Source organism: Prosopis cineraria, unplaced genomic scaffold, assembly GCF_029017545.1.
Source record: "Prosopis cineraria cultivar Desert tree isolate PC_DT_omini unplaced genomic scaffold, ASM2901754v1 PC1, whole genome shotgun sequence".
Classification (NCBI taxonomy): domain Eukaryota; kingdom Viridiplantae; phylum Streptophyta; class Magnoliopsida; order Fabales; family Fabaceae; genus Prosopis; species Prosopis cineraria.
This window is the reverse complement of record NW_026555332.1, coordinates 11,305,933-11,322,125: the sequence shown is the minus strand read 5'-3', so window position 1 is coordinate 11,322,125 and position 16,193 is coordinate 11,305,933. Positions and strand designations below refer to the sequence as shown.

Genomic DNA, 16,193 nt, shown 5'->3' with positions numbered 1-16,193 from the left:
GCGGCTCTGCTTATGAATTTAATCTATTTATGGATAACAAAACAGCAATATGAACTTTACCCAAAAAAAAAAAACAAAGCAGCAATATGGATAATAAAAAGCTGGGGAATGAACCAGCAAAAATTGACCCAATTGATAAGGATTTAATTCCCATCACCAATATGAGAATAGGAAAAATTGTTGAAAAGGATATTGTTAGAAGGAAAATAGTTCCAAGATCAAATATAATGAAGGACTAAAGTTAATATTTTATTCATTAAACAATTTGAATAAATGACCAAATACCCCTCTCTTTAAACCAATGAAATTGAAAAAAAAATTAAAGATTACTTGTTCAACACATATACCTCAAGTCAGAAGCCTTATACTATAAATCAGAAGCCTTGCACCTCAAACCAGAAACCTTACACCTAAATCCTCAAGTTAGAAGCCTTGCATCCTAAGTCAGAAGCCTTGCATCTAAACAATTTAGGAGTGTAAGGCTTCTGACTCATGGTGCAAGGCTTCTGGCTACGATGTAAGACTATTGGTTTGGGGGGCAAGACTTCTTGGTTAGAGTATGTGTTGAATGAACAACTTTTTTTTTCTTTCAATTTCATTAATTTAAAAAGAGGGGTATTTCAGTTATTTATTCAAATTATTTAATGAATAAAATATTAGTTTTGATCCTTCAATTGTATTTGATCTTAGGATTAATTTATCTTCTAAGAAGATCCTTTTAACTAATTTTTTCATGAGAATATTGTTGGTGAACGAATAATAAATGTCAATGTAAGCATTTTTTTTTAAAACCTAGAAACTTGCTTTCTGGTAACTCCTAAACTCAAACTTACTTGAACTTTTATTCAAAAAAAAAAAAAAAAAAAAAGCTGAGGAGGAAGCGACTTGTTTCCCTTTGCAAACATGCAACCTGGAGGTGGACCTCATATGTTGGGAGTGACGAAAGGGAAATGCATTTAAGATTTAAACCAATGACACTCACACTACCCTCAGATTGAGCCTTTGATGCGCACCACAAATTTAGACGCTCTATGCTAAAATTAATCACCCAAATTTAATTCTCTCTCTATCCCATTTTATAAAATGTTTCTTCTTTTTTTTCAAAGTGATTTGATATTCTATAATAAAAAGTAGCATGGTGCACGTTCCTGAAAGCCAATCAACTCGGTCCAGCCGAATTATTATGTTTGGATTCGGTGCTTATTTCTAATATATGCATTGAGTATTTGTCTTATTTGAATAGTTAAAATTTTATATTAATGATTCTGAATTTATATTTCACCTTATATTAATGAATAAATAAATAATTTTATTTGAATTGTTGATCTAAATTTAACAGCTCAAATAAAATATATACTCAATGTATGTACTAGGACATGCACTAAATCCAAATTCAATTTATGATATACTTTTTTAATTTTTGCAAAACAATATTTATTTGATGGTACTCCCTTAGTCTCAAATTATATGGCACTTCTAAAAGAGTTTCTCCATCTCAAAATATAAGATACTTTGAATATATTAAGGTTTTATTAAATGCATCAATTTTAAATTTACCTTTTCTCTCTCTATAATTAATTTCCATCTCTTCTCTTTTTAATATATTAAATGATAGATATTTTAAAAGTTTATATTTTTATTATGAAAAGATAAGGTTATTAAGTGAATTTAATGAGGTTTATTAGTTTGCGAGATTTTGTCTAAAAAGTATCTTATACTTTGGGACGAAGGGAGTATATTTGTTTTGGTTAAGAGTTACTCCCTCCATTCAAAAATATAAAGCATTTTTAACTGAATCTCACCCTTAATAAAGTAGTTACTTACTTTCCAACTAACCCTATGTTTTTATAGTTACTCCTATTAAATAATCTACAATAAATATAAATTTATTATTCATAGGGGCATTTTTTAAAAAAGATAATGATTACATTTCAAAATATTAAAAATGCTTTACATTTTAAACATCTAACTCCTTAAAAAAATGCCTTACATTTTTAAACAGATGGAGTATCATGCACTATATTACTTGGAAAAAATATCATTCAAAAATCACTGAAATAATTTAGTATTAAATAAAGTTTAAAAGATTTTGAAATACTATGATAAAATTATGAGACTGCTTTGAAAATAATTTTAGATGGGAAAGAAAATAAACACCTTTTTTTTCTTTTTCTTTTTTAAAAATTATCAACGAGCGAATGTTTCTTATTAAATATGAATAAATATTTATTAATTAATGAATGATTATTTGTTGAAACACTATCTACATGTGCCTTTTCCAATGTTTTTCATATTATTAAACTTGTCAATTAATAAATAATTTATTGTTAAATGTGGTAGGTACTTGTTGATTAGCTAATAATTATTTATTAATTAAAAAAGAAAGGCAAGTATATATAGTCTTTTCTTGTCAAAAATTATTCTAAAATCAATCTTCTAGTTTTGTACGATATTTTAGAATTTTTTGATCTGTGAATAATATTAGATGTCTTTAGTGGTCTTTGATTAATATTAGATGTTATTTTTGGATTGGGCCAAACCCAGCTTAAATGCTCAGGCATTACTAAAATTATCTTACAAACTATAATTAATGATTCATTAATAAAAATTATTCTAAAATTATATTTTATTATTTCGGTATTTAGATTTTTTTTTATTTTTCCCTTCCTCCCATTACATAAATGATATTTTCATAAGTTTATATTTTTTTATAAATTAATTAAAATTTAAAACTGTATTTAATTGATTTTATTTTTTTTGAGCAAAATATTTAATTGATTTTATTGATATTCACAATTTTATTAAAAACAGTCTTATAAAATGGGGCATTGTTAATATTAATTTTTTATATTTTAATAATTTTTATATTAATAGATATAAAATTTTAAAAAATAATATTTTAATTACCTAAAAAATGAATTAATCATTTAAAAGTTACTCCATTCGTTTAAAAATGTAAAGTATTTTTTGAGGAGTTAAATATTAAAAAATGTAAGGCATTTTTAGTCGTTTGAAGTGTAATCATTGTCTTTTTTTTTTTAAATATCCTTATTAATAATCACTTTATATTTATCGTAGAATGTTTAATAGGGGTGAATATAAAAAGATAAAGTTAATTAAAAAGTAGGTAACTACTTGATTGAGCTTAAAATTTAATTAAAAATATAAAATTTAAAATTTAAAATTTAACTGCAGTAGAAGATAAAAATTATAAATTTCAAGTGTTTAAACTTAGCTTCACCGGAGGTGTAGATCTCACCACCATGGTCTTCTAGCACCCAAAGTTCCAAACCACTGAACCAGGTCCTGAGAGAAAACGATGGAGTCTACACCGCACAAATTAAAAAAAAAAAAATGAAACTTTGAGATGACAACGAAAAGGGGGAAAAAAAAAATAAACAGAGAGAAACTTCGTGAGTTGGAAGGTCTGGTTCTTACTCAAAGGCAGTCAAAGCATTAAGAAAATTAAAAAGATTAAGGGGACTGAAGTATACCACATTACAAAGGCATCTCATGGGTGCTCAAGGTGCCGTACTGGTCAGCCGCTTGTCCTTGTCTGCCCAGTGCCCACCACCGAAAAAAGAAGGCTCTGCGTCTCCAAGCTTGAGACTTGGACCTTAGAGATACACTTTCTTGAAGAGAAATAGAGAAACATTACTGCATTGCATTTTCAAACGGAAAGCTTTAACTTTTTTCTTTCTCAAATATGGATTACGAAAGGATCCAAAAGCCTCAGGTGCTTTTTTATCTCTTTCACTCGCTTCCCCTTTTTGTTCTTTTGCTTGGTCTATCCATTCTAGCTTTCTCTCTTCTGAATGTTTTATGTTACAAACACCATTTTTGTTTTTTTTTCTTTTTTTTTTTTTAATTTTGGGTTCTTAGGTATGGTTACTTACTGCGAAGTTTTTTTATGATCTGTCGTTTTAGACTGACGTGTGTACATTTCGAGTGAAATCTGTTCGTGAGTTTATCTTTTGAAGCGAATGGTTTTATGGGAACTTGGTTTTACAGAGTGTTGGGGGTTTTCGCCTGGAAAATTGAGGGATATGATAATGGGAGTGGAAAAGAAGAGGAAAGACGAGGAAGAACTTGATTCTACTTTCACTTCGAGATCTCACAATTCTGACATTGATGAATCAGGTGCGGTTGCTTTCTTGGCTTCATTTTCCCCGTAGAATGAAAATTAGTTTCATGAATCTGAGATGCTTCTGTCTCAAAATGTAAGATTTGGCTTTGTGCAGTACCTTCACCATTGGTGTATCATCTCCTGCGATTCATACATTTCACTTCTTAAAAATTGAGGTCACCGTTGGAATTGAGTCGTGCACTTAAGTTATGGTAAACGATGAGGAGAAAAAAAAGAATAAGAAAATGATGAAAAAGGAAATAAATAAAGATTGGCATATAATACCCTTACCATTTCATTAAGATATGGGGAAACCACTGCATGAACATTAATTATGCCCCTCTATTGGGAAGAGAATATTTTTAACCTTAGATTTACTGGTTGACTATCTGCTGTTGCATTAAATGAAGTGTGTGTAAGCAATCTTTCATTGCATATCTATTACAGGTGGTAGCAGTTCTGATCACTGTAAAGATGTGGATGTTGTGAGTGTCCTTCCTGAATGCTCAACTTTAGCTACAGCTCGTTCTTTCAGTTCAGACAAAGTTGCAGATCGTGGTAATGCAGCAGTCACTTCAAGACATAGGATCTTAGAGGAACCATCTTTGGATTATGATAGTGGCCATGATAGTATGTGCATATCCTCATCCATGTTCGAATTTCAAAAGTCTGAGCGTGCTCCACAAAGAGTGCCTTTGGGACCATTTTCAAAACCAGCACCATCCAAGTGGGATGATGCCCAGAAGTGGATTGCTAGTCCAACTTCAAACAGGCCAAAAACAGGACAGACCCAGGTCCAAAGCGAAAAAGCAGGATCACGTAAGGTTGGAAATCTTGGTTTTGGTCGGCAATCTTCACTGAAGGTTGTTGTTGAAGTTCCAGATCAAAGAGTAGTTGCTTTAGAGGAGCCAGATACTAAGCGAATTGACACAAATCAAACAAAGATGGTAAGTGGAGGACAAAAGTTTGTGAGTTGGGAGGCTGAGCCATATGCAATTGCAGATTCTTATGGTAAGCTCACAATTTTGTTTGAGAATTCTTCAGTGGAGTCTTCAAAGTAAACATACCTAGTATATCATTGGGATTATATTAATTTTGATTTCCTGCCGCTTATGTGTTAAAAGCATGTGTTTTCTTTGAGTACTCTCTGTATGTCCAGTAGAATGCTTATATTAAATGCTAATATTTCAGTAATCTTCTTTTATCAAGTTCTGCATGGGCTTAAGAAACAATAACTAAACTTGGTGGAACTTCCTCTCAAAATGGATATCAAGTAAAATTGATAACTTGGACCTTTTACAATGGAATTGCAACAAATCCTCCGATATATGATATAAATATGGATAAATTGGGAAGATGGAGTTTAATTTTATCTGGAGATGATCATCTTCTTGGAGTGACATAAACTGACTGGTGGTTAGGATAGTGAGGCCTAAATGCCATTGGATGTGGTTTAGTGGTGCAGGTTTTGGGTCGTTTGCAGGATGTCTAGTTCAACTCTTCATGCCATGCACCAAAAACAAAACAGTTGTGGGTTTAGGGAGTTTAATAAATAGCAAATTTTCATGCCAATTGTGTCAGACTTAGTCTTGGTTGAAGCTTTAGGATACACAGTTGTGCTTCTTAAGTAACTAGTTCTTTTTTGCTTTTCTGGTTTATTTTCACGTGGGGATTCGGCCAAGGATATTGTAAGATATATCATGGGCCTCTTTTGTCAGGAACTAGATTTTCAATATCTTCACTAACGGATATTAACAAATGTTTTATCTGGTTATTAACAATGGGGGGGATCATACCGTTCTGTTTGGAAGATTTATCATCCATGAAATTTAAAATACTTTGCATATGACGTAATCAGTAAATTCCTTCAATTTACTGATAAGCTAATTACTTTCATACTTTCTGTGCTCAGTAGATTTTGGTTTGTTTGGATTTCAAATGCAAACCACTGAACTAGATTAATAAAAATTTGGCACACACTGATATATTATATTGAGCAATGAAAAAGCCACTCCCTCAATTTATTAATGTTTTGACATATTTTCTTTTTGAATATTTCATTCCTGACTGCAATCAGTAGATTTGGCTAAGGAATCATGGAAACTGAACTGAAACTCACGACTTTGGTTTGTCCCTTTTCTTCATTGTCATTTGAAATTGGCAGTCAATCTCAGCCAGCACAATTCATCTATGGCCATCCAGAGTGCAACAGCATTCATCCCTCCCCCTTCAACAGCTCGGTCTGTATCAATGAGAGATATGGGTACAGAAATGACCCCTATTGCTAGTCAGGAACCATCAAGGACTGGTACACCTGTAAGAGCAACAACACCAATGCGCAGCCCAACTTCTTCTCAGCCTTCTACCCCAGGCAGAGCTGTCCCTGTATCAACTCCAACTGATCTACCTTGTGGACATCTGGATCTCAACAAGAATGAGCTTTCTGAAAAGGAGCTACAAATGAAAACCAGGCGAGAAATAATGGCTCTTGGGACACAGTTAGGTAAAATGAACATTGCTGCTTGGGCTAGCAAAGAGGAGGAAGACAAAGATGCTTCCACTTCACTTAAAACTAAAGCAGCTGAACAACAACCAAAAAGTCTCATTGAAACACGTGCAGCAGTGTGGGAGGATGCAGAGAAGGCCAAGTATATGGCCAGGTCAATTTCCTCTTGTCTTTGAATTTCTTTTCTTTTATTTGTTATTAATTAAGCTTAATAAATGATAGAGCACAATGGCGTCTTGCAATCCATGTAGCCGACCCCACCTAGTGGGATAAAGGCTTGTTGTTGTTGTTGTTGTTGTTGTTGTTTATTTGTTATTAATTAATAATATGCATGGAATTTACTGTCTATCACTGCAACTTGTTTTGTCTGCGTAATTTGTTTAATGCAGCCATGCATCTTTGCTGATGAAATCTGAATCTACCACTCTCTTTGTGGTCAAATCTACAGAAAGTTGTGTTTTCCACAACATTTCTTTTGATGATTTGTGTAAAAAATTGACTATGCTGTTCTTGGCTTCCTCCTATTGTTATGAGAATATAGGGTTTTTTTTTTTTTAAAATAATAATAAGAAAACCATCTTAGATATCTCCTGATTTAGAATGGGGGTCGGAGAAGAGAAAACAATGAAAACAGCAAAATAACAGGGGAAATAAGCCCAGTTACAACTTTCAAGATTGATGAAATGAATGAGTCTCATAAACATATAGCAGCACTGAAGGACTTTTTACTTTAATTACATGATTCAAATTTTGTCATCATTGATAGTAATTTAAGATAACAAGGGTCATTCCTTGTGACTGAGCTGTGCACATAGAGGATTGTCATTATTAAATCTAACCTTAGCTTTTCTTAGCATAATCCAATTTTTTATTAGTTTAGATTTTGATAAACGAGGACATCCTTACACACCGGAATAGAAATCAACAGGGGAAAAAACAGTTTGGAAAATTGATAAAGCAACAAGTACTCAAACACTCGAATTTACTGATGAGGTGTGGAGCTCTTCAATATGCATGTGACTTTCATATATCTATTCTGCTTTGCCTCTGACAGGTACCTATGATGGGGATAATACTTGACTCATTATTTTCCTGCCCTCTATAGATTCTTAGCTGTGCCTTTTTTCACCGTTCCATTTGTGTGTGTGTTTGTGTGTGTGTGTGTGTGTGATCTGAGAAGGATTAATGAAATTCTTGTATTGTCTGGATAGCTGGAACTTGAGACCCAGTTATGATGAAGCTGGTTAAGAATAATTTCCATTGCTACACTAAAGCTGTTCTAAAGCAGGAAGCTGTGGCTTTACTTGTGCAGATTTAAGCGTGAGGAGATGAAAATACAGGCATGGGAAAATCATCAGAAAGCAAAAACAGAAGCCGAGATGAGGAAGATTGAGGTATATGTTTGTTGTTGTTACTGGTTTCATTCTTTCCGCCATTTCTTTTTTCAATTTTTTTTTTTTGGTTCAATTCTCTGGATGGTGTTCTCTAGTCCTTTTTCTGATATGTGCCCTTAAATGTTGGCAAGATTTATTTGTGTACCTGAGCTTGGTCCTGATGACATGAAAAAAAAAATATTAAATTACTCCACTTCTTCCTGTGTCGTATGAATTTATATTGGATTGCAAGAGGCATCTTTTTTCGTCACTTCATTACTGTAATAAATCATGGTTTCTGGAAGCTTTCTCATTTTGCAATTCAGTCTCACCTATTGTTTTGCTCTGAAATATCTTGCTTTGGGTAGTAACTCATTAAAAATGATTTGGTAAGTATTGTAAGGTTGACATGCTGAAGAAATGCTTGGAAGACTTAAAAGTGTGTTGATGAGATGGCTAAAATTAATTTCTAAAGGTTTGAGAATGATGCTAATGTAGAGTCATAGGCATAGGAGATTGTAGAAGCCCAGAACATGAATGTTTTGCTAAAAGATGTGGTCCTTATTTTCTCTGAGAGTGATTAAATGGGAATGGAGTTTCCTGAAGGAACTAGTTCTAAGAAGAGAGGGTGCCTTCTGATATCTATCTGCTTTTAAAGGAATAGAAAGTGCTTTATTTGATACAGATTTCATCGGAAAATGTTGAGATGCAAGGAAGGTTATTATAGCTTGAGTGGGGCAGCATACTAGGGGCAAGTATTTGACAAGGACTCTAGTTTCCAGGTGCAACCCTCATAAGAGGCTGGATTGAAGTCCCCAATCATTGTGCAAATGTGCATCCCAACATTTTCAACAGATGTTTATGACCTCCTCTCCTCAGGCCCTTCCTCTTTTCCCTTAAGCTCATTAAGTTGGAGGCTGACTAGAATGAAGAAAATAGAGTTGAGTTCCTGGTATCATTATCTTGTTGTAGATAGGTGACACATGGAAGAGCAAAAATTTGGAAGACCAAAATGCATACCGCTGGCTATTTTCAATTTTTTTTTTAAATGCACTGGTTGGGTTCTCATAATGATTTTATGATCTGCACAATTTTAGTTTACTGGTGGAAATGCCTGAAATGGGAACAGCTGGATTTTCAGATATTGACATTAAATAGAAAGGGGCTATAGTGTTGTGAGAGGGGGGAAAAAGAAAGCATTCTAACTTGTGGGAACTGAAAATGTCTCTGAATCAGTGTAATATCCTTTGCCTTTTAAAACAGACTCATTAACATTACATAACTTGATGTTGCAATGCTTATAATTGTTGTGACAATTACTTCTTTCTGTGAGTACTGATTTAATGTTACATAGTTATATCTTCTGGCATCCACTTGTTTTTTGGTGGAAAGTGTAATTCTAAACTCCAGAGTGGTTCCTTCTTTTTGTTAGAGATAAAAGTTTAGGTCTGAGAGAGTAATTTATCTTTGTTAGCCTGGACTCAAATAACCCAACTAGTGTTTTAAAGAAGCATTTATGAGGAATAAACTTCAAACTTTATTATATTTGCACTTCCAAGGACTCCCATGTAATTCAAAATTCGATGGATTTCAGGTAGAGGTTGAGAGAATGAGAAGTGGAGCACATGATAAGCTCATGAATAAACTTGCAGCTGTGAGGCACAAGGCTGAGGAAAAAAGAGCAATTGCAGAAGCCAACAGAAACTGCCAAGCTGCAAAAATTGAAGAGCAAGCAGAGTACATACGCAGAACTGGTCGGGTCCCATTGTCATATCTCTCATTTTCTTGCTGCAATTGGTGCTCATAGAGAAATTGCAGATTTGGTCTTTGTTCCTTCCCATTTCCCAGCAATTCATCATTTGGTATTGTACACTGTCTTTCCTTATCATGAAAAGAGTCTCAAATGTCTGTCGCGTTTTCCTCCTCAGGTCATACCAAATTGATGAGCATCACATGATTTTTTGCGGCTATACATGTTCATTTTGAAAATCATGAAAGGGAATGTTGGGAAGTCTGTATTTACCTCTTAGAATTCAAGGCTTAATTTTGTAATTAGTGTATAAACTTCAAAAATGTAAGGTGGCACTTCTTTTTTTAATTTTGAACTTAAAAGGGAAGTTTAATTTTAGCCAATATTGATTATAAGATGTTCTTTCCTTGTTTCAACAACCGTCGTGGATCAAATATTGGTAATGCAAACATCAGTTAAGGAAGATATACCCTCTTTGTATATAAATAGTTCGTGTTAAATGCTACTTCTTATAGTTCAAAATATAAGTAGTTTTTAGAAAAAATCTATATACCAGTAAAGTCATCATTTTCAAATATATATATATATATATATATATCGTTTTTTTTTATCCTTAGTCCTAATTATCAATGTAAGCATCATGATGAATGAGAGACAGATTCACAAAAGGATTTAGGTTAAAAAAATGGAAAAAATTTTATGTGTATTAAATTATATTTTTATTTTGAACTAGTTAAGGAAAAATGTTTATATTTTGGACCAAAAATATAAACCACTTCCTAATATAAGCAACTTCTTAGTGTTTGGGTCAACCAATGTTGATAGATCCACGGATATATCAATATAAAATATAAGATCCATAACAATGCTTGAATACAATTCATGTTTTGACATTAAATTCTCTTCTGCTACAAATAAAGGCATATAACCATGACATTAAAATCTAGACCCACAAAAAAAAAAAAAACCATGATATTAAAATTTGGGCAAGCTCAGCTAGTTATATCAAAACTCGATCAATTGGTCACTTAGTCAACTTGGGATCAACTCAATCCAATCTAACCTCACTAACTTGATGGGTCAATTGAGTTGCATATTATATATTTTTGGCCCCTCATAAGCTTGACATGACATTGTTCTAATATTTCAAAAAAGAAAAGAAAAAATAATACAATGGTAGTTTTTGAGGCTGAAAGTTGTGTTAAACGATGATATAATTGTGTTGAAATTTGGTAGTTCATATGGTTATGAATTTGTATTTTGTACAGTAGAGTCAGAAGTCATTGTCAAATATAAACTTTCTTATATATTTTTAATTAAATCAAATTATTATTTTTTGGTAGTTTATAGATTTTCTCTTATTGAAAGTAATTTTATTTGAGATATGATCAAGCATCATATGTGGGTAGCACTCTTAGAGGAGATTGAATTTTGATTTATGATATTGTGAAAGACTAACCTCTATTAATATTTAAATTATACTCCTTCCATTTTTATTTGTAGGAGGAAAAAATTATACTCTCTCTATTTAAAAATATAAGAAATTTCTAACCGAATATCATCCATCAATAAAGTAGTTATCTACTTTTTAACTAACTTTATCTTTTCATATTTACCCCTATTAAATATCCCATAATAAATATAAAATTATTATCAATAAGGGCACTTTTAAAAAAAAGTATGACTACACCTCAAAAGGTTTAAAAATATTTTGCATTTTTAAACATCTAACTCTTCAAAAAATGTCTTATATTTTTTAACAGAGAGAGTATCATATAGTTTAAAAAAATTAGTTAACTATATTAATTGTGTTTGAAAATAAAAAAAATTGGATAACAATACCTTTCATTAATTGTGTTAATCAAATTTTCATTAATTGTTTATCATAACCATGAATGATAAAATTAAAAAGTGTAATTTAAAAAGTTTGTAAAAAATACTTATTAAAAACTGTGATTTTACTTCTCTTAAAAAAAACTAAAAATGATAATTTTTTTATAAATAAAAATGAAGAGAGTATTATTTTAATTATGAGTAGTTTGTTCTTAGTTGAACAATTGACCCTTAAACGAAATAATTAGTTGAATTTTTTGATATCTTATATATAATTAAAAAAAGTTATAAATTTAATAATTTAAGATTTTGGATAAAAATAACATCAACCTCTTTTGTACCTTTTTTTAACCCTTTGATTCACTATTCATGAATCAGTTTAGGAGCAATGCTTGTCAAAGTCATGTATTGAGGGCAAGAGATAGGAGGGCCCCAAGTCAGTATTTACAATGATAGAGTAAGAGATGATTGACTCAGATCTCATAATTAAACTAACAAAAAGCAATATAGCTGTATCCATTCATAATCATATCCCTCGCTACCCTCTTAAGGCAACCCCAAGTCCTAGAACCAAGTGTCCTTTCTTCCCTCCTCTCTCTTTCAACTTCAAATTTTGTGTGCCTAAAATTGATAATTCAAGACAAGTTTAAATAAATTTAAAAAATATTAGTGTTAGATTTAAAAATTTTATTTTATTTTATTTCAAACTTATTTAGGTCACATGAAAAAAAAATTAAATTTGAATGAGCTTAGATTGGATTTGTGAATTCTTTATTATTATTATTAATTAAATTAAAAATTGGAAACCTTATTTTTTTAAGATAAAATTTGAAATTGGCTAAAAAATAAAATAAAATAAAATAATATTTTAAAATTTAAATATTTGAGCCTGCTCAAATAAGCTCAAAAGCTTGAGATATTAGAGCCATGTTTAGCTATATGAGATTTTTTACACATTTGTCTATTTCAAACTCAATTCAATAAACCTTTCCTGAATATACTTGGCTCGTCCAAATTATCAAGTCTAATTGCATCAATAATTATCAATATGTGTAGCTGAAAGAGAACATGACTAATATTATCCTTTATCCATTTAATCTGTTGGTCCTGCATTTTGTGACTTGGTTACAATTTAGTCTTGAAAAACTATATTTTCTAAAAATTAGGGATCAATGGATTATTAAATGGTTAAATTTTGAGGAGAATAAGTTGGACAAGTTAAAATTATAGAGATTGAGTTGTAATCAATGTAAAATTAATTTTTCCTTGAAAAATTTACCATGAATATATCCAAATTTTTATAATATTTATGCAAATAACTTTCTTGATATTAACATGTTTATTATTTCACTAAAATAATGTAATATGATTTTCTTTTCACATGATTTGAAAGTTAAGAAGTTTTGTTCATAACTCAAAGTTTGAGGGGTTACATGCAACAGAAAAAACGTTTAAGGAGATATTTGGTCATAACATTTATTGTGCTTTGATAGTGAAATAATGAAATAATTGATGACAATGGCTTATTTGTACAAATTTTAAAGTTTAGGGGATTCTTTGTCAAGGCAGATATTTAAACTTGGGTCAAAATTTGTGACATTTTTTATATATATTATATTAATGTTAAAGTATATTTTTGATCCCTTAATTTTAAAAGGGTTTCAATTTAATTCTTTAATTTTATAAAGTATATTTTTAGACCTATAAATTTAACACTGATAATTATATTAACAGAAAATACTGACTGTAACATTGATTATGCAATTTTATAGGTTGACAAAGCATACTTCTTTAATATAATATTTTTTATATTTTAAAATGAAAAAGTTAATTTAAAAATAAAAAAAATTCAAAGCTACTTGCGTGGCGTCTTCTCTATATATGTCCTCTGCTTTTTCAAACCCACACTAATACAATAAATTGTAGAATACAGATTCTAGAGTTATAATTTTCATGTTAAAAATAAAAACTCTATGTCTATCGTTAATTCATTTCTATTTTCGTTCGCTTAAAAAAAATTGCAGGAGATAATGAGACATTCAACAAAAAAACAAACCCAGAATGGAGCCAAAAAGCAAACGATAAGGAAGAACATATGAAAAGAAAAAACATATAAGACTAATGACTAATGTTCACATAAATGGAACTTGTGGATGTCAAAAGAACATGTAGAATACTTTGTAGAGATGAGAGTTCCAATGATAGTTTTTGATATCGATTGTGTTGATATAGACAACGTCTTAGGATTTATTTTAAACATTTTTTTTTAATTTTCATGTATTTTAAATTTACAACTAACATGTCAGCATTTGAAAATATTTTGTAAGCATTTAAAATTACACAATTAGCATTTTCTATCAACGAGATTAATGATTTTAGGATTAAGGGACTGGAAAATACTTTATAAAATTAGAGAATTAAATTAAAATTTTTTAAAAAATTAGAAGATTAAAAGTATATTTTAACCTTATATTAATTTAATCATCATAACTATTTGATTTGATCATAATCGAATTATCAAGACATAAAAATAAAAAGCTTTTTTTTAATATCGTGATCGAACGGCAATTTTAATTTTGAAAACGTTGACTGAAGCATATTTACAAGAGACCGTTATTTCCAAAGTAAATTTTCATCATAATTATGAGACTGTTGTTTGCCTATTAAAGTCCGATTCTAAAAAGTGCTCCAAAAAAAAAAGAGGAAAAACTAATTTTGTTTTGGATAATCTAAATTTCAAAATTTGATTGTATTGTTTTGATGATTTTATTTATTTTGAAGGGAGCAAATAAAAAAATTAAAATAACTTTTTCTCTATAAATAATTAAGCATGAGAAATGTAGATAAAAATAAATGAATTTTAGAATTTATTTCATTCAAATTACATTCAAGTAATCAAAAAATTTTTTTATCTCAAATGAAATTTAACAAAGAAAATAATCATCTAATTATAATGGTTTTTTTATTGTAAATATGCTAAAAAAAGGGAGACACTCATCATCTAACTCTTTTTTAAACTAAAAAGACAATTATTATTATTATTATTATTATTATTATTATTATTATTATTATTATTATTATTATTATTATAGGGAAAATAGCAATGAAGGCCCATCAAAAAAAAATTATATCAATCAAGGATTAATTATTGTCAAAATTCAAATGCAAAATAAGCTTGAAGGGATCGTTGTTAATTTATAATGAGTTGTTAAAACTTGAATGGATATTTATTGATAAAAGATTAACTTGAATTAATAAATATTCATTTAAGTTTTAATAATAAATAATTCTTGACTGATATAAGTTTTCTCTAGCATTCTTTGATTGATATTTTTTCACAATTATATATTAACAAACATAGAAAGAAAAAGTAGCTACAATTTTAACGTTAAACTCATCATCTAAGTAAGATGCCAATGATATGATGGAGAGACAAGCAAAAGCCCACTCGAATTAGCAAAAATTTAACTTTCAAGTCTCAACTTCAATGAGTTGGATGTGTCTGGCGAACCCTTATACGACAAACTAATATGTAAATCTCTACTCAAAGAAAAGATTTTCACATTTAGGAAAATTCAATGTGTCTCAAATAAGAAAATACTTGCATGTAATAAAAAATGAGATAATATAACTTTTAATACTAAAAATTTCTCTCAACTATCAATTTAGTTATTAAATTTTAATTCGGTACAACTCAATTCTTAGTTAATTGAGTCAAGAAATTATATGAATTGAGTTGTTTTGAACAAAAAAAACTACAGAGACGAAGCTATTTTGATTCAAAGTTTAGGGACCAAATTAATTATTAAGAACAAGTTCTAGGACTAAAAGTTAATATTTTAAAAAAAAAACTTCAAAAGTTTTATTTGGATCACAAATATTCTAATAGTATTTTTTTTAATTGACGGTAGCTCATATAAAAAAAAAACCTTAGAATCAAGAGTATCATTAGATTTTTAATGGATTAGCCAATCAATATATCTAGTAGTTTGCCTATAACCATAATTAAAAGTGACGAGTCAATTCTGTACATCATTATCTTCATGATTATATTTAGAAGGGATGATTTTGGAAAAACTCCTAAAATAAGAATTTGAATGCTTATAAATTTAATGAGATCTAATTTTTAACTAGATGTTAGATCCATCTAATTGTTTGAGTTAACTCATATTCACAAAAATATGAACTTAGGAAAATCAATACAATAATCAAAGGAGATTATAAAAACCAAAGTTGCCAACATTTTAGTGGCTTGAAGCTGACTTCTCCAAACCTAAACCTAACCTATCAATCATGTGGGGACAAAGTGGAACAACCCAAAACTTTTCTTCCCTTTATTTTTTTTCCTATTGATTTGGATAGTGACTTAATTATCATTACACTTTCTTTGTGATAATCATGTATGCATTCCCGTACAAGCAATTCACAGCTATACTATATATATCCACTTGTTTGTTTCATCATTGATTTGGATGTGGATCCTACTCTCATCACTATCTTCATTTCATTGCCTATCTTGTAGGCTTTTCTTCTTTTGTCTGTTTTTTCTTGGCAGCTACTCAGAGCCATAGATGTATTACATATGCACTATAGATTTTCAGCACT

The 16,193-nt window shown here is 30.1% G+C and overlaps 1 protein-coding gene across 2 annotated transcripts; it reads left to right on the top strand.

Moving 5' to 3' along the window:
- Window positions 1-3,574: 3,574 nt before the first annotated feature.
- Window positions 3,575-10,174, top strand: LOC129314369 (uncharacterized). Of its 2 annotated transcripts, XM_054957807.1 has the most exons (6): window positions 3,575-3,736; window positions 3,928-4,140; window positions 4,574-5,137; window positions 6,291-6,786; window positions 7,945-8,026; window positions 9,600-10,174. In XM_054957807.1, exons 2-6 carry the CDS (start codon window positions 3,984-3,986, stop codon window positions 9,810-9,812), a joined length of 1,512 nt encoding a protein of 503 aa, XP_054813782.1. In that variant the 5' UTR covers window positions 3,575-3,736; window positions 3,928-3,983; the 3' UTR covers window positions 9,813-10,174. The 2 variants fall into 2 exon arrangements, with proteins under 2 accessions (XP_054813782.1, XP_054813774.1); XM_054957799.1 differs by lacking the exon at window positions 3,575-3,736 and having other exon boundaries at window positions 3,771-4,140.
- The last annotated feature ends 6,019 nt before the right edge of the window (window positions 10,175-16,193 follow it).

Coding starts and splice junctions, on each gene's coding strand:
- LOC129314369 (XM_054957807.1), top strand. CDS start 3,984: ATGGTTTTATGGGAACTTGGTTTTACAGAGTGTTGGGGGTTTTCGCCT. Junction 4,141..4,573: donor TTCTGACATTGATGAATCAG/GTGCGGTTGCTT, acceptor TATCTATTACAG/GTGGTAGCAGTTCTGATCAC. Junction 8,027..9,599: donor CCGAGATGAGGAAGATTGAG/GTATATGTTTGT, acceptor GATGGATTTCAG/GTAGAGGTTGAGAGAATGAG.